The 19,590-nt window shown below is 42.5% G+C and overlaps 1 protein-coding gene across 7 annotated transcripts in view; it reads left to right on the top strand.

The window, feature by feature from the left end:
* VCAN (versican) overlaps positions 1-19,590 on the top strand; it is a 139,888-nt gene that overhangs the window by 109,068 nt on the left and 11,230 nt on the right. For all 7 annotated transcript variants that reach the window (XM_077347531.1, XM_077347538.1, XM_077347537.1 and 4 more), the window contains one exon: positions 1,468-1,550. In XM_077347531.1, coding sequence (XP_077203646.1) covers positions 1,468-1,550 — 83 coding nt within the window. The remainder of the gene's footprint in view (positions 1-1,467; positions 1,551-19,590) is intronic.

Raw genomic sequence — 19,590 nt, forward strand, 5'->3', positions numbered from 1 at the left:
GAAGGAACTCCATTATACAAAGCAGAACCACTGATGCTCTGACAATAATTAGTATAGTATTTCTTAATTTTCAGCTTAGACTTTGGGGGCACAGTAGAAAGCTAGAAGGTAGATTGTACAACATTAAAGATTCAGGGTGCTGTGAACACAAATGGGAAAATGGGGAAGTAAATGTCAACGAAACGTTACCTAATTATTTGAATAAAATTTTGTTGGTCTTAAAGGTGCCACTAGACACTTTTTTCTACTAATTTATACCAACATGGCTACCTACCTGAATTTACCTAATTAATCACAATATCTACCAATTCAGCAAGAGTTCCATGTTACCTGCTCTTTCCTTGGGGGATTAATATGACTAGCATGTCTAATATTAAGTTACATACTGTTTACTATATAGCATGGCTCATGGCTGCAATTAATTAGCAGTTCCATCTTATCCCCCCATGCTATCTAATATCTCTCTAGTAAAAGGCGAAAGATTTATGCGATCTGAAGAGAAACCAGAGTATCTAATATCTATTTGCAGCCACTGAGAGATGTAATCAGGAGGTATGGGCTGCCATGTCACCAATATGTGGATTATATCCAACTCTACCTTTCTTTTCTAATTCTGAGGATGATGTTGATGTTCTAAATCAATGCTTGGAGTCAATAATAGGCTTGATCAGGATGAACAAAGTGAAACTTAATCCTCACAAGACAGAGATTAGTAGAAAACCAGACCAGGGACTTCAGATCTGCCTTATCTTGGATATAGTTGTATTCCCCTTGAAAAACCAGGTTTCACAGAGAGCGTCAATTTCCAACAAATCTTGGTAAATTACCCTTGTTTCAAAATACTGTCAGTGTTGCTCATGAATTAAATTCACCCCTTGAAATCTCCAGTCCCTACCTGGAGTTTGGTTACCCCAAGCTGTTCCAGACCTTCAGGGTGTGCCTGGAGACTGGCAACTGCCCGGTCAATGGCGTCCCTCTTTAACAATCTTAAAATCTGGTCACCTTATATATATGGCATTGATCCAGACATCAAGGACTCCAGTGTACAAAAGAAAATTGTAATGTTCTGGGAAACTCAGAATGCTATCTGTATCAGTGAACATTCACAGTGGGGAATCCCATGGTGTGCATATTGCATTTTCCAACTCACATGCCTTACATGTCAAAGTTTTAATTGCAGCAAACTGCTAAAGTGGAGCCTTTCAAATAAACAGCATTGCTTATTATTCTGTAGAATATAGCTTATCTGATAATGGAAAAATACCAGTGTCATTTATAGATATAGTTCAGCTGCAAAAATGGGGGAAGAGAGCTCTGCAAATATTCATTTGTCCTCTGAGTAAGGTTTTAAACGCAAAACAAAACAGGAAGAGTGATTCAGTCTGCAAAAATGCTTTATTTTAAGACAATTCCCTTTTATGGGGAAGTTAGTAAAAATAATCTTTCTGGTTCTCTCCTTACACACAGGTATAGGCCACGATTATCAGTGGATTGGCTTAAATGATAAGATGTATGAGAACGACTTCCGCTGGACCGACGGCAGCGTGTTGGTAAGAGACTTACACATTTTTTTCTGGAATTTGTGTTTTGTTTTGTTTACAGCATTGCTTTTGAGAAAGTAATATGGGCCAGGCTGCAGGAACAATATCCAGCCAGCCAGCTCTTGTGAATACCTCTTTTCCTAACTACTGTAATGCATGGTAACTATCGTTTAGTTGTGAATATTTGTGGTTTTGAATCTCATGATATATCAAACTGCAGACATTAGCAGGCATCCTTTACTTTTTTGCTGGTTTGGACCTTTAGTTCCAAATGATCTCTGTCTCCTCTGCCCCTGAAAATTTCAGCCCAAAGCCTAATTTTTCCTGGAAGTCTTTGGCTTAACCCCTTCGCTGCAATAGAGGAAACTCAAGTACAGGTAACTGTACATGTATCAGAGGAAAGGTTACATAAACATTTTTAACATACATTTGCTGTGGAGTGACCGCTGGTAGTAATTTCTGTATGTTACAGCTCCAGGAAAAAGTAGGATTAGCTCAATTCAAGTCCAGTAGGATCTTAAAGACAGACAAGATTGTTTGGGGTATGAGCTTTTAAGAGTCAAAGCCCCTTTGGTAAGATATTTGATAAGGGGAACATTGACTTTCAAAAGCTCCTGGCTGGAGAATCATGTTGGTCTCAAGGGTGCTCCTAGACTTCATTCTAGCCATTCTGTGGCAGACCAACATGGCAAACTTCTGAAACCGGTGACTCTGACTTGATGGATAAGCTCTTAAAAATATTTGTCACTCATTTTTGAAAGGTTTATTTCTTTCAGATTTGTTGCTTGCTTCAGGTGACAGTATAGAAAATGGAAAGGCTTTCCTGATCTCTCCTGTGTTCCATAGCTGAGATGCTTTATTGCTGGAGCAACTGTGCTTTGTTATGCCGAGAGGCACCATTTCTTTTGAAAAATGGCAAGAGCAAGAACCTGTTCCTACCCTGGGACTCTTCCTGCTGCTCTGCTCACATTTCTGAAAGCATCACACATTCTGTTCTTGAATAAGCTTATTCACCATTTGCCCTGTTTCTTCTTCTCCAGTTCCCCTCCCCCAGTCTCAGAATTTAGCATACTCAAGAGTTCAGTTGTTCTGTTCAGAAGATCAACCTGTCTTCAAACAAATAGATATTAATTGGATAAATTTCAGGTTTGAAGGTGAAAAGAAAAAGATGTCCTCAGCTTTCAAACCTGAAGATAATAAGTCAATTGAGTCAATGTTTCAAATTAACTTAATCCTTATGTTTGTTCTAGGGTTGCCAGCCTCCATGTGGTAAAGAACTCCAACATGATACCAATATAATTGCTTGTTACTTTGGTTTCTCACTGGATCCCACCCCTCCTATTTTATTTTAGCCTCCAGGTGGGGGGAATTACAACTTATCTCTAGGGGACAGAGATTTGTTCACTTGGAGAAAATGACTACTTCAGAGGGGGGGGGGCTCAGTGGTATTATCCCCCATCGAAATCCTTTCCCTCCCTAATCCCTCTCCTCCTCAGACTCCATACTTAACAGATATTTCCTAAACCAGAGCTGACAACCCTAATTAACATGCAAAACAAAATGAGAACAAATGAGAACAAAATGAGAACCTGAGAAAACAGATCGAGAAACCAAAGGTTGAACAAAAAATATTAAAAGTAGAATACAAATATTTATTATTTAGTACACATTAAGAAGATTAAAAACAGCATTAAAATATAAAAATCAGAATCTGTGCAATATTGCATGTGCAGTCTCAGTGGCTGCACATGGCATGACCGTTAACCAAATGCATTTTGTCCCAAGGGGTCTTCATCAGTGGTCAAATGAATTATAATACATGCACACATATAATATTACAATAAGGCCTGGTTGGTGCCCTAAGAATCACAAAATGTGAAACTCCCAATAATATATAATATAATGATGATTCCAGATGCTCACAATAAAGAAGCAAAATTGTCAAAAATCATCACTCTGTCCAAGGCCAAGATTCAGTCCTGCATGTGCATCCTCATGTGTGAGCTACATATTGCACAGATTCTGATTAATGCAGTTTTTAATCTTAATAAGCGCTTAAGTAATAAACATCTGTATTCAAATTTTAATATTTTTGTTCAACTCTAATTAGTCCTCAGTACCTTCTGCTTCTTGTGAGCCTCTTGTGGCGCAGAGTGGTAAGGCAGCAGACATGCAGTCTGAAGCTCTGCCCATGAGGCTGGGAGTTCAATCCAGCAGCCAGCTCAAGGTTGACTCAGCCTTCCATCCTTCCGAGGTCGGTAAAATGAGTACCCAGCTTGCTGGGGGGTAAACGGTAATGACTGGGGAGGACACTAGCAAACCACCCTCTATTGAGTCTGCCATGAAAACGCTAGAGGGCGTCACCCCAAGGGTCAGACATGACCTGGTGCTTGCACAGGGGATACCTTTACCTTTACCTTTTACCTTCTGCTTTCCTATCAAACCCAAATTTCTTTCTAGCTCATCCATTTTCAACCATTTATCCTCTCTAATAAGCTAGGTTGTATCAAGAGTATCCACCGAAGCACATTGGTTTGTAGTATATTAATCTGAAGAAAACTTTTAAAAATTAAAAATACTTTGTAACACCAAATTAGTAGCTGAATTGCTATCAAACTATTCCAGCTACCACAAACTATCCCAGCTACCACAAATTTCAAAGGATAGGGAGATCATATGGTTCAGTGGTAGAGTATCTGTGTTGTGTGCAAAAGATCCTGGGTTCAATCCCTTCATCTCCAGTTAAAGTATTTCTACCTGAGACGCTAGAAAGCTACTGCCAGTCAAACATGACAATAATGTCTTACTTAGTATAAGGCAGTTTCATGTAGTCATGTAATGTTGTGGCTAGTGAGCCTATTAAGGTGAAGGCAAAAACGGAATAAAAGGAAATGCATGTGGAAGGCTGTTTAACTGGATTATTAAAAACTCGTTTTAAAGCCTGATGTATCACGTAAATACAACGTGTGCTAGCATTCACTTTCTTCTCTCCCCGGGCAGCTCTCCCGGACTGCTGAGGCTTGGACAGACCATGGCAGGGCTTTCTGGGGCATGGGGGAGTGGTGGCAGGAAACCAGGTTCCCTGCCAACCAGCAGCCCTCTCGCTAGCTGTCCCCCCTGCCCCAAAAGGGCCTGACACAGCCTCTCCATGGCTTGGCACATGTTCATGGAGCAGGAGGTATTCCTGGAGGGAACTCCATGCCTCCTCCCACCACAAAAATGCCCACAGTCTTGGGGACCCCATAGCAGGGCTTTTCAGGCCGGGGTGGAGTGCTGGCAGGAGGCCTATCAGTTGTGGGGGGGGGAACCTGGGGTTCCTACCATCACTTCCCCATGCCCCCAAAAGCCCTTCTGCAGCCTGTCCAAGCCTCAGCAGGCCAGGAGGGCTGCCCGTGGGGGAGAACATGGTTTGGAGCCATGTTCCCCCCACAGCCCCGGGAAGCCTTAGCAACAGTGAGAAAGGCTGCGCTGGGCTCTTTCCGGCCTACTGGGAGGCCTTGCTGGATCTGCCAGGTCCCCCTCCCTGGGAAGGCTTGCCAACTTGGGGAAGGGCTCCTGCTGGGCCCAAGAAGGTCCAAGAATGCCACTGAGGAAGCGGCATTCCTCAGTGTAGCTGAGACTTCCGGTGGTGAAGAGGAGGGCTGGCTTGGGACCCACAGAATCATAGAGTTGGAAGGGGCCATACAGGTCATCTAGTCCAACTCCCTGCTCAACACAGGATCAGCCCAAAGCATCCTAAACCGGGGATCCGCTGCCCCCCCCCACCCCAGGAAGGCTTGGTGATGCCAAGAAAGGCCACTTCAGGCCTTTTTGGGCCGAGCAGGAGCCCTGGATGGACCTGTCTCCCCCCTCCATCCCAGGAAGCCTCGCTGATGCCCACCTCCATTCCTGGTGACATCCAGACAAAAAATAAGCCTAGTGCCTGACAGGTGTTGTTGCTGGGTTTGTTGGGGGTGGGTGTGAGTGGGGCCGGGCCAACCAGGATGCATACAACAAGCTGTGTGCATCCTGATAGGCCTGCAGGACTAAAAAGAGAGGACGGACAGGCCCCAGACAGCTCCTCTCAGGAGGGTATAGTGCAAATATTATGGACATCTAAGTGTATGTTTTTATAGACAGCTATAAGATGCAGCAGAACCATCTCCCTCATAGTTATGCAGGAATTTTAATTTGACACGGAGAATCATAGTTTTTCTTCTGTTTCTAGCATCTATTTTCTGTTATAATTAATGCATGTGTATGTTCTTTCAAGTAAAATCCAGAATAACATTGTCTATCTGAAAGAAGTTAACAAAGATGATCTGGTAAACTCTTTGCTTTTTTGTACTGAGCAGTAGTTTATGTAATGTATGTCTCCATAGATTTTCAAGAGCTCCTGATATTCTTGTTTCACTGCTACAATATTGTGGAGGCTTGGTTGAACTAGATACCTGCCGCTACTACTTACTCAGCTTTTACTGAAAATACAGAGCACATGCTGTATATCAAACAGTATAATCTGTTCTATTATCACATCTACAGAGGAGAGTGATGAGAATGATCCAGAGCCTGGGGACCTATGAGGAAAGGTTGAGGGACCTGGAAATGTTCTGCCTATAGAAGAGGAGACTGAGATGGGACATGATTTTTAAGTATTTGAAAGGTTGTCAATTAGAGGAGGGCAGGGAAAAGTTCCTGCTAGGGCAGCCCAACAAACCGTAACCTGCAAATATATGATACTAACATACCACAAAGATAACAAGGAAAAACAAATTGTTGGACTGCTGTATGTAATCTTGTTTTGAAGAAACTTTCAGTGTACAAATGACAATCAGAATTGTTATTCTGACATCTTATGAAGAAAAATCAATGAAAAGGTTGCCAGCTCTGGGTTGGGAAATACCTGGAGACTTTGGGGGTGGAGCTGGGAGTGGGCAGGATTTGGGGTATGGAGGGACCTCAGTAGAGTACAATGCTATTGACTCCACCCTCCATGCCAGCCATTTTTTCCAGGGAAGCTGATCTCTTTAGTCTGAAGATGAGCACTAATTCCAGGTGATCCCCAGGTCCCACCTGGGAATTGATAGACTTACAATGAAGTATAGAGATTGAAACAAACAAACAATGAAATTGCACCTATTGTGATATGTTCTTCATGTATTGCCATTGTTTCATTTTCCCTTGTGTTAGGGTGAACCATGTGGTGAACCACTTTACAAATGTTACAGAGCAACTGTGCCATATACAAAATGTATGTACCGTATTTGCCGGCGTATAAGACGGCGTATAAGACGACCCCCCAACATTTCCACTCAAAATATAGAGTTTGTTACATTACATTACAGTACTATGGGCCACTATGGGCAGCTATGTCTATCCCAACTGAAGTGCACCTGGCGTATAGGACGACCCCCCCCCACTTGGAGGCATGTTTTTCAGGGGGGGGGGAGTAGTCTTATACGCCAGCAAATACTGTTAATAGTTTGAAGGAATGGGGCCCTTGCACAGCAGTGATGTGAGTGGATGTGATGAATGCAGATGAGTTTTTTTGCCATGAAAAGTCCAGTTAGAATGACAAATGAATAAAAAGCCTTTTTTCGGAGAGAAAAGATTATTTACTTCACTATAGTAATTACCTAATGGAAGCTTGAGGTGGGGGGACCAGACATTAAGGTGGCTATAAAATCTCCTACTCCTGGCTAACCTACCTTTACAGTATTTAATTATTTTTGCCTTTGAAAATAAAAAAGGGCCTGAATACTTAGCAGCTCTTGTTAAATTGTTCAGAAAAGCAGGTGTTTGGATTATGGAAATCAAATATGTGGAAGTGGCTCAGGAATGATTTTTCACTAAGCATAATCCTCTTGATTTGCAACAGTTGCATGGTTCTGAGGGAATTATGGAAATTCTTTGGTCATGAAACTGCAGTTTCAGGAATTCTGTATACTTTACTCATAGTTGCCATGAAATTGCAATGAAGTTAATTCTGGGTTACATTTCCCAGGAATGGGATGAATAATTGTCTCAAACTAATAAAATACAAATTTTGGCACCTAAATCTGGACATAAGATAAATATATTTTGAATCCAAGAATTGATTTAAATGTTGGAAATTCTTTATTGTTCTGCTTACATGAAATGCTATTCAACTTCTTGATGATTAGGAAACAACTGTCACTTAGTAGCAATCACTTCTTTTTTATTTGTAATCATATCATGATCATTTCATACTAGGACTTAGTAGTGACTGTGTCTTCTTTGCTTTGGTGGTTGAAAGTGCCTCAAATTGCAGCCAATTTATGTTGATCCTGTAGAATATTCAAGACAAGAAATGAACAGAGATGGTTTGCCATTGTTTATGGACTCTGGACTTCCTTGGTGATCTCCTATCTAAGTTCTAACCAAGGCTGATCCCACTTAGCTTCCAAGATCGGATGAGATCGGGCTAACCTGGCCATCCATGATTGGGATTTGAGTTGTATATGTTGTGATTATTTTGTTACATATATTAAGTAGTATGTATTGTATTTAGTAATTATTGGATGAAATGGTTGATGTTTACATACATATATACTTCAATCTCTCATGTTTTCAGCACTTTGTGCCAGTCCACTAGTTTACAGGGTGACATTTGTGGGTCTAAACATCTATTTTGTAGAACATCTATTTTAGTCGTACAATAGGAACCCAACTGATCCCCATTGTAGATGATACAAATAAGGAGGATGCTGTTATCCCAAGTGGGATTCTGCTGTAGGATTGAGCCTACTTTCTCATTTTTAGATTGTTAGATTATTTTTTCCCATGGAAATGATCAGCTGTTGGCAGTTTACCAAAATTAACAACTGTAAAAATACCAGACTTTTGCAGTGCATTTTTTCCATACATTGACTGGAATGTTGATGAAGTTAACAAAACCCATTCCAGTAAGTGCAGTAAGCTTGTAATCCATGAGGGCTCATTGACAAGCAAAGCTGTAAAGGAAAAATGCTGAGGTCATTTCAGAGCCAACCACAAGCTGTCGTAGTGGTATGGTTTTTTCTGGGCCAAATGAAATTGCTATTTCGTCAGGCCAGTAATACCTCAAGTTTTTCTTACTATTCTTTTTTCTTAGGTCTGGAGGAAACCACCCAAGAATAAATGATAGAAAGAACAATTTCTAATATTTTGACACTGAAGTACTTTGAATTCAGTGGGGTTTCCAATGAAGAGAGTCTTTTACTCTTGTCTAGGGCTGCCAGTCCCCAGGTAGGAGTAGGGGATCCCCTTTTTAGAGCCCCTCCCCCTGCATCAGGGTTATCAGGGAGTGGAAATGGCCATCAAAAAAGGATGCTCTATCAACACACATTCCTAGTCTCTATAGAACACAGATAAATTTAAAGGTACAGTGTCCCCTACATTTAAAAGCTGGACTGGGCAACCTGTGTGTAGTGCAATGCACTGTTTGTTAGTGTGAGGATACAGATTAGGGTTTCCCTCCTAGGAGTCCTAGCATGTCAGCCTGCCCTCCCCATTCTTTTCAGACGGACTGGTCGGCACTCACTTTTTCTTTTCAAATTGTTTGGGGGGGGGTGACTCAAGCCATCCCCTTCTTTAACTCCCAGTAGTCCTTAAATTAGTCCCTCAATTGTTCCTTAGCCTTAGCTGGCAGCTGTGTGCTCTTGCTCTCTCTCTCACATCCCCTGTGTTCACATGCATGAATTCTAGGGTACGTTGCTGCCTGGCCCCTGCTGTTCATCATGAAGCTTCCAGTTTCCTCATCCCCAGCTTTTCAGTCCTTCTGGGGCAAGCAGTTGCATGCATGCACCCACCCATGTGCAGAGGCTGCTGCACTTAGTTCTTTGTAATTTCTCTGGCTGCCTCCAGCTGCACTATGGCTGAACTACAGGCTCTCCCTCCAGAATGCTCAGAAATATGAAGGAGAGCCCAGGGCAGCAATGGAGGAAGGCAGCCGCCTCCTGGTAATCAAACACAGGGCGGTACTACAGCAGCCGGGGCAGCCCTAGCTTCAGTGCTACATGCAGCTGCTCAGCCTGAAGGAGTTCCATGCATCTGAAGGGGTTGGTGTGACTGAAAGAGAATGAGCTTCAGGGGTGTGAGCCAGTATTATTAGAAAAGGCAGGAAGGAGGGGAGGGTGTATAGCAAAGAAGGAAGGGGATTGCAGGGCTGTCTTCCAGCTTGGCCAGCAGAGCTTCCACATAGTCTCAGGACCTCTCTTTAGAAATAAATTCTCCCATCACTGCCTTTGGTCCCTTCTGTGAGAGTAAATCAAAGTAATTTTTACATTGATAGAGCATATGCTGGTAGTCTAATACCAGCATTGAAAGTGACACCAGTGACACAACTGCAAACCCCCATAAAATGAATAATGATACAATGATCTCTGTTAACTAAGAATGGCAAATTCTCTTTGGGGGGATTAGGAGCTCTTCTTTCTAGTCACTATAAGAAAGAATTATCGACCCAGTTTCCCCTCAATAGCTTTCTTTCCTGCTCTGAGGGAGGATCTTCATTTCTTTAAGAAAAAAACCACACACGGGTTTAAAAAAGCCATTGAGTTGCAGTCACTGCTTCCTGTATTGCCAGATATAAGTTACTGTCCTGATCTGTATGGGAATGCTGATGTGTCACCAAACCCTGATCCATCTTCAAGGCACAGCAGGAGAGAAAGCATGGATTGTGAGAGTAGAAATAAAACACTTTGATCCAAATGTCATTCTTCTTGCTGAAGGCTCCTTGTTGATAGAACTGTTCTGAACCACACCAGTCACTTCCTTAAAGCTAGCTATTTGACAGATAGCCCACTTGAAACACACACCATCAACATGACACAAACACAAGAGGCAGGAATGATGAGAAGCTAATGGGACAGCAAATACTGAACAGCTTTTTTATTTATTTTGAGTGCTTTGACATAGGTGACACCGTTAAATATATATAAAAACCTACATAGAAGGGAGCTGAACCTGAAAGTTTGAGTTACCTAAGGCTTCCAAGTAATTTCATTTCTGAGGAATGATTTTAAGGAGATAGTTGCTGGTCTGATGCTCAGCTAGGGATGCCAGCCTCCAGGTGGGACCTGGGGATCTGGGATTACAGCTGATCTCCAGGCTACAGAGGTCAGATCCCCTAGAGAAAATGGATCCTTTGGCAGCTGAACACTATAGTGTTATACGCCACTGAGGTCTCTGTTCTCCACAGACTTTGCATCCGTTTCCGCACTTAAATTTGCCCTTTCAGACCTTAGACCCACAATGTAGATTTGAGAATCTGCACCATAGGACTGCATTGTATCTTCCTCCTGGAGAAGGAATGTGTAAATGCACTTAGGATTTTCAGGGAGTTTTTAACATCAGCATAGCTGATGTGACTGCTATTGTGATTTATTTGTTGTCAGTAGATGTGTTTCTATGCTTAATGCCATCAGCCTGGAGAATATAAGGGGTTGGTTTTCCATCTACAATAACATCAGTTCTGTTTGTGATTATTGCTGAGTGTTGTAACGCAAATGGGGCAATTTTAAAAAAGGGCATAGAGTTGGAAGTACTGAGTGGCGGGGGGGGGAGCAGGAGGAAAAGGAAGGCGTTATCGGGGCCTGAAAATGGCAGGATGTGGCAGATGAAAGGGTTGAGGATCTTACATCACCACACTGAAAACATGCAAAAAAAATATTTTCTTGTTAAGTGGTTATGCATGGAAGTATAAAGTATGCTTGATTCTAAACCGAAAGAGGAAAGGGGGGGGGGCATTAACACAATGCAGAACGCGTACAATTGCGCACAATCCAAAGGGGAGTGTTCCCAAAGTAAAGATAAAGTGAGTCATTGGTGTAGAAATGCTGCATGTGAACACTTTCCTCAGAGCAAGCCCACTGGAAAGTGAGATTTGAAGAAACCAAGTCCACATCTGAACCACATCTTACCATCTCTGGGTTAGGAAATTCCTGGGAATGTATAGTGGAGACTATGAAAGGGTGGAGAGGGTGGAGGGTGGAGAATGGAGAGGTAAGATATCTCTGTAGAAAAGTTGATTTTTATATTTTGATTTTCTCTACCCTGAGGAGTCTCAAAGTGGTTTACAATCACCCTCCCTTCTTCCCACAACAGGTGCCTTTGAAGTAGGTAAGGCTGAGGACATTTCGAGAGAACTGTGACTGGGCCAAGGTCATCCATCAGGCTTCACATGGAGGAGTGGGGAAATCAAACCCAGTTCTCCATATTAGACTCTGCTGCTCTTAACCACTACACCATCCTACCCACAGAATCCACCCTCCAAAGCAGCCGTTTTGTCCAGGGGAAGAGATCACTGTAGTCTGGTGATCACTTTGCCTGACTTTTTTCCTTACTATGGTTAAAAGGCCAGGCAGGATAGCTGGTCTTCATTAAGGACTTCTGGTACCTAGCGCTGCAGCCCTATGTCCTTAACATAATGTGTAGTTTGAGCCCTCATAATATGTTCTGTGCTGTCCCATGTCTTCTTTGTGAAAGCATTGTGAAAAATCAGGGTTCAGTCCCCACAAGCTCAGATTGCTTCCTTGGGTTTCATTCCCGCAAGTTCTCCCAAACATTTTCTCATTTTTGAACCCTTTTTCTGTTCTAATTGGTTAGAACCATGTAAACAAACAATTAAGAAAAATCATATGCACTTGCCAGGAGCAAATACAGCCCTTCAGATCTCATGCTAAGGAGTTTAAAAACCTTGGGAAATTGAATGCGAAGTAATTCAATTTAAGTTGGAGAGTGCCAACATTGATATCAGCAAATATAAACCACGTAAACAGAAAAAGTGGGCATTGTTTTTGACACATTTTCCATTGAACTTGGACTCATCCCCTTCTGCTATTCAAGGCCTTTGCAAGCAGGCAGAGCTGGGGGGGAGTCGTCTGGTGTGTTCATGTTATGGATTAAGCACTTACAGCTACTCAGGGTTGCGCCTTGGGCCTCTTTCTCACGGGGAGGGGGGAGTTATTCATATCCTTTGGAAAATGCTGCTGATAATTAGTACTTTGTACGGCAGTGAGCTCACTCCCATTACCGAAGCTTCAAGCTTTATTAAAGGAGCAGGTGAGTCTCTGTGGAAAATTGTCTCTCTCGCTGCTGGTTTGCTGGCAGCAAGGAACGTTGCCGCTTTAACGCTACCCAGAGACTCTACCCTCGTTTTATTTCTCTTCCACACAGGAACATTTCATGTCTTTGTAAGACTGGACTGCAGGCTGCCAGTGAGAGGATGCTGTGTGTGTGTGTGTGTGTGTGTGATTCATTATGCCCAAACCAATGCTGGCTTGTCGTTCTGTCTTTCAAATTTTACCTGACACAAATCAGTGCCTGGGCCCCTTTCAGGGGGTTGGGGGAGGAAAGAGCCCCTCCAAAGGAGGAAAGTTGCCTGTGAGAGTTAAATAAAACAAACAAACTAGCTGGAGAGAGCTGTAGGCAGACGGCAGACAAAAAGCCTGTTGTGCCAGGCTCCCTTGAGATGCTTGAATAAAAGGATTTTAAAACTTAGCAAATATTTTGGTTTTCACTTGGTACAACTTCTATTTAAGATGCCCGTTTGACCTGCTCTGAGGAGGGAGAAAACCTCTTGCTATAATGACTTAAAATATATCATTTAATGACCAAATCATGTTCCCAGCTGAAACTCGTAAGAAGGCCTCTCACACAAGGCTTTCTGTTGTGTTTTTTGGTTAGTGGAACGAGGTAGCCCATTACCTCCAAATGGCTTTGGCCTGGAACATGTATATATTTTAAAACTCTAGTAACAGTTGGAAAAACTGACAAAATGGGAGTGCTTTCTCCCCACTTAACATGTCAGAGTGGGCAGACATGGCTCTCTTGTTCTTATTAATCTGCACACAAAGAACAGCTGTTTTGCATAGCCGTTTTAGTAAAATGCTCAAGTTACATGTGTTCTTCCAGCAGTTTACTTAAAACATACTCATCTGCCGAAAACTCTTTGATTTCAATTGCCAGAGTTTTATCATAGGTTCTCAACATCTATCTAATGTTATGGGTCACTTTGTATTTCTATAATGCTTTCTAATATATGGTTCAAAATGCTTCCCTGGTATTATCTCAGTAATTCTGGACAACTCTGTAAGATAGGTCAACATAGTGTGTTGTTTGAGGCCTCAAAGGAGCTGTGAGACAGGCAAGCAGACAAATCAAAACAATTTCTTAAAATCCCAGCAGTCCCAGAATCAGATGTGGTACACTTCTGACTGCTCCTGGATTTTCAGTGTGGATTAGAAGTGAGGAGATGTGTGTTGTGTCCGATGATGACTCCTAGTCCTGTGCTGTCTGGATGGCTGCGGCAACGGAGAGGCTGAGAAGCCTCGCACTCGGCCTTATATAGGCCCGCGCTCAGCTCCCCCGTCACGTGACCTGGGCTCTGAAGCCCAGCAGGAGCACGCTGCGCCAAACTGCAGCTGAGGTAAGTCTCGGCTTTCAATTGTCTGAATGGATTGCAGGAAAAATGTGTGGGTGACATATCTTTCCCTGCCCAATGAGTTGCTCGTTCAGGTTGTGCTGCTTCTCCTTCAACTCCAGAACTCACTTCCACTGCCTTGCAGCTTTCTTGGGAACAGCCAGGCTACTGGTCCTGAAACTGCTCCCAAGGAACGATTTTGGCACCCAGTGCTGGGCTCAAACACAAGGGGGAAAGCTGCACTTTCATATCATGCATGTAAGTGCTCAGAGGCATCTGGCCGCCTTCTGCCGGAAACAGTTCTGAATTGGATGGAGCTCTAGCTGGTCTGGCAAAGCAAATCTTATGTAAATTATAGAACAGCCAATTGCAGAAATATATGAAAGAAGTACGTTGTCGAGAAAGATTTAGGAGTAAAGAAGTGGGCGAGAGCATTACTTTACATCCAGGATAGTGCCATCTTTAGACCTGTGTCCAACTTTCATTATCCTAAAAATCTGATGGAGAGGTTGGCGAGTGTGGAGGGGCAAATCACCATCCGGATTACTGGAGGACACTAAAGATGCATCATCTAGGGACCCTGTAACTACTCTGCCTTCCAGTCTGGTTATAGGACACAGGAAGCTTTGGTGGGTGATCTTTGTCCGAAGACTGGCGGGGGTAGTAAGGGTTCCGACAGAGTCCCTTTGACCTATTATTTCTGCTGTTTCTAGGTTACAGAAGCCCAAAATTGTGCACTTCCGCTACTACAATACACCCTTCTTCAAAATTAGCCCTATATATGTCAAAAATATATCCCATAAATATATCTCCTCTTTTTTTTTTTTTAGTTTCAGCCACATGGGACTTCCTTTCATATTTTTGTGTCTCTGTCACAGAAGCCCACCACTGTTCACTACCAAATGTAGAAATGGAGCACATTTGGATGCTGAAAATTTTAAGGATTGAGGTCATTGAATTATTTGTCATATTAAATGGATGGTTTTGAGGGGGTTTCCATTAATTTGACAGTGTTATTTTACATTAGAACACATTGGTGCATTCATCCCAAGATTTTTAATTCTTGAGTTTGTGAAAAGTGCAAGCCTGAGAAACCTTTTTTTTACAAAAAGCTTCTTCCATGGTCTGCAGAGGGGCAAGGGGTGATGAGCATTCTCTCTTTAATCCTTTGTCTCTGTTCTTGATGGAGGATTATCAGAGCAAAACCTTGTTTTAAAGATAAATCCAAATCAGAACTGAGCAGGAGGAATCCCCTCATTCCTACCGATAACACTCAACATGCTATTTCTTTCATAAGACCACTGGGAGCTGCTGCCCCTGTCTTCCACCAGCCCTCGGAGTTAGACAGATGCAGATGAAAAGATCCAGATGACATGCTGGAGGCACTAGTGGGAAGCACTCATCCTTAGGAGAAATGTATCCTCCCGAAAAGTATGGAACCAGGATGTGACCCTAGATTTGGCTCTTTGAAATAGATAGTAGCTATTACTATCTGCTATTACTGGAAGTTCGATCCCAGCAGCTGGCTCAAGGTTGACTCGGCCTTCCATCCTTCCGAGTACCCATTACCATGAGTACCCATTACCAACGGTAATGACTGGGAAAGGGAATGGCAAGGCCACCCTGTATTGAGTCTGCCATGAGAACGCTGGAGGGCGTCACCCCAAGGGTCAGACATGACCTGGTACTTGCACAGGGGATACCTTTACCTTTTAGCTATTACTTAGGAAACCGTTTTGTCAGTCTCCCTTCTCCAGCACCACCCTTTCCTATTATACGATCCCACCACATTGTTACATTATTTCTAGGCTTGATGACTATTACAGCCTGTTTTATATGAACATTGGGCACCCATTCATTCTGTATCATGTTAGTTACAATGTGGTTTCCTATGTCTTTCTTAGCCCAAATCAAGTTTTTGTGTTTAAATGTTCAAGCTCTTCGTAGATGGAGACCTGTGTGCACCAGAGACTTTCTTCACTTGAGCCCTCCCATGAGTTGCTTTCTCCTGGCCAGACCACGTGTCATAAAGCACAGACATTACTGACAGGGTCTTTGCAGCCTCTGAAATTCTGGAATGTTGCTCCCTGAGGGTGAAACTTGTGAGGCTTCCTCTTTTCAGCAGACCTCTGGAGTAACAAGCCTGAAGGAAGAGTTGCCAGCAACTGAGATGGATATACTGTGCTTGGCTTAGTTTGGCCTGCTGCATTTATTGTTTCCTGTTTTATTGTTTTGTTTTGATGGCTATGACACGTTGCAAGCTTTGTAGAGCATGTGGAAGAGTGACTTGCAAATAGAAAGTGAGATGCTGGATGGGTTGCCAGGCCGCCTGCTAAAGTAAGACACTTCCCAGTATCTCAGTGCTGAGGCACCAGCAGGAGAAAATGTGGTGGTGGTAGTGGTGGTGGTGGTATCACACTAGTGTGCTGATGTCACTTTTGGCTAAAAAAAAAAAACTAGTTTGGGTTAAAAAAAAGTGGCATAGTGGACACTCTAGAATTTACCAAATCTCTGTGGTTAAAAGCACTTCCGGAAGTGAAATCAGTGCTCTTCAGTATCTTCCTGGGGTTGCCAGCTGCCAGCTGCGACCCTAACTGGATGAATGGTGTTTCATTCCTTGCCCTTTTGTGATCCTGTGAGTAAGCACTAATTCAACTTTCTTGAACAATGACCAGAGCTTAAAAAATAGTGTACCATAAGAATACGTTCCTTACTCTGAAACTTCTACTCATACACACCAAAAGACACGGGACAGTTCATATGATTCTCTTTGAAGGCAATGGCAGCGTTTGACTGATTTCCTTGGCATTTGTACCAGGCACTAAAAGAATCACATCTTTCTGGTGTATTATGGCTCTTACCCCTCATTTAATGAAGGGCATTTATTACCCAGTTCAGTAATGATTACACAGTGCCATCTACTGGAGAGTGTTTGCACTGCAGGATACAAATGTATTTTACCACTAAGCAGTCTATAAAAATCTATATCTTCAGGAAGAAAAATAACTCCAAATACCCAAGTGATTAATTTCCAATAGCAAAAATATGAAGCCAAGATTTAATTTCTGATAAAGAAGTTATTACAGTTGTCAGATGCAATCATCACCAGACATAAAGTATGTCTTAGAAAATATAGTTGCTATGACTGACATTTGCTACCAACTCATCAGAAATGCAAAGCTCTTCTAAATTATATTAGAACTTCCATGTGGAGGATTTCTCAAGGGTCCAAATCTCAGGGGCCTAGAAGCCATCTCCTCTCTAATCCCTAATGTTTTAAAGCCGTTTTGTGACTACTTTGAATAGTGAAAAGCAGGGAATAAATTTTAAAAAAACATGCAGACAGAGGCTAATGATATCTGTGCAGAAAGTCTTCATGCCTCTGTTTGTAGATGCTGTTTCTTTCACTTCCTGCTTACCATTAAATCACAGGGAACAGCTTCCTAAATGCACCCCTCCCACTGCTGTTATCTTTTGGGCAGCATGGCAGGTTTACACATATTTCTATATTAGGTCTCCCCAAGATAATGCAGTTTCCTTTATTCATTATTTTTAGCTTCCTGAAGAGTTAGGGTTGCTACAGTCTCCCTGGAATCAGCTGGAAGTAAGTGATAGTGCTAAGTGTCATCCGCATATTGGTGGTAACCCAAACCAAATCTCTGAAAGACCTCACTCAGCAGCTTCATGCAGATGGTAAAGAGCATAAGGCACAAGCTGAAATCTTTTGGAACCCCAAATGCCAAAAGCTAAGGGGTTGAACAGAAGTCCCTCAGTATCATGTTCTGAAGCTTATTCTCCAGATAGGACAAGAACCACTATGGAACAATACCTCCCAATCCTAGTACAGAAGGATACAATTATTAATGGTATTGAAAGCTTCTGAAAGGTCCAGGATAATCAACAGAGGTGCATTCAAGCTGTCCATCTCTTGGTGCAAGTCATCCACCAGGGTGAGCATGGCAGTGGCAGCAGAGGGGGGATAGGGGGCATAGTTCCCCTGCTGCATGATGGTGAGGAGCAGCATGCTGCTCTCCCACCATGGTGGGAGTGGGGGATGCCCCTGTCAGTGCCACGGAGCTGACAGGAGTGAGAGGGACGCCATAGGGACGCCATAGGTCCCTGCAGGGACGCCATAAGTCGGGAGAAGAGCAGGCATGCATGGACTTTCTGGCCCATGCATAATTGGTCTATGTGGTCTATGTGTCCCCCCTCCAGCCTACTCCCTTAGTCTCCTCCTGGTGTAAACTGCATGCTAATGAACTGACAGAAGGAATTAGCAGGGACCTGAACTTTTTCAGAACTCCAGTCTAACAAGAGATGGTGGTAGAGTAATTCACACTTTACTGAACAGCAGTAGATACAGGGAAAGCCAAGTTATAATACAGCTGCTTAGTAGAGGCAGTTTTTGTAAGCCACAACTCAAAATGGCAGGTGCAGGGAAAATCCCCATTGCACGCATTTCTGTGTTTGGCAGCTCCAAATTAGACCCCATTAATCCCTGCTTTAAAAAATGAAAACTGGTTTTCTGGGGATTCCTTTGTTTCAGGTCAAGAGAGGAGGCAATTCATGTCTGTGCCCGAAGAGGAAAATTTCAGTGCAGAAACAGATGAACTTGACCCTTTAAAAATGCAAATCCAAATGATATCCCTAGTGCAGAAACAATCTAGCTAATGGTCTATTTGGCTCAGAGTTTCCAGTGATCAGCTTTGAACCAGTCATTGATAAACTCTAATCATCTATTGTTTATCTACTAATAGATTCACTCTCTTCCTAATATGTTCTTTCCTTGGCTTTACGATAGGCTCATATCAGGGTATGTGTTTTTAAGTTGAAGAAGGTATTTGGGGAGATTATAGGGAAGGAGAATGAAAAGTTTTTTCTCTCTGTTATCTCTAATGAGGAATTTAAAGATACCGAAAAACCATACATCAATGTTTGGGATTTCTTCACAGTAAATACTTCCTTGATCTTAGCTGTAGAGGGGGATTATTAGCTTTTCACACATTGACTGGTGAAGCAATTATTCTTTTGTATTAGTAGTTGATATAGTAGAGGTTCACTACACATTCTTCTTGGTTTACCATTCTGGAATGCAAACTAGAAGCCCAGGGGCAAGTTAAAGACTAACAGCATTTCAGTGCTGGCTTCTTCATATGCTGTGAGAAGAAAATCGATATGACAGAATGAATCAGTTAGGGAATTTTTATACGGAAAGTTACAGGAGGAGGAGCTAAGGGAGGAGTTGAGACAGACTTGATGTGAATCTTGTTATAAAACCTTTAGTGTGTGTAAAGGACTGGAATAAATTTGGATGTAACACATAATAAATGATGGGAGAGGTCAGATGACCCAGCTTCTCTTGGAGTACAAATAAACAATGTAATGAGGTAGGATAAATGCCACTAAACAGGAAGTAGCAGTCTGAAGCATAAAGAAGTTGACGGGAATGTGTAATTCCAGATATTCATTCCAAGTTTTTGACAGGTATTTGATGGGGGGTGGAGGGAGAGAAAGGATAGCTGTAATCAATGAATGGCTCTGTTGTCTTGCTAGTCATGACAGTTTCACCTTGACAGAATGCAAACATTTTAACAACCTTTGGCATTATTTATTACCAAATTACTGAGAAACCAGTCTGTTGTCAAG

The sequence above is a fragment of the Paroedura picta genome, chromosome 7 (genome assembly GCF_049243985.1).
Source record: "Paroedura picta isolate Pp20150507F chromosome 7, Ppicta_v3.0, whole genome shotgun sequence".
Classification (NCBI taxonomy): domain Eukaryota; kingdom Metazoa; phylum Chordata; class Lepidosauria; order Squamata; family Gekkonidae; genus Paroedura; species Paroedura picta.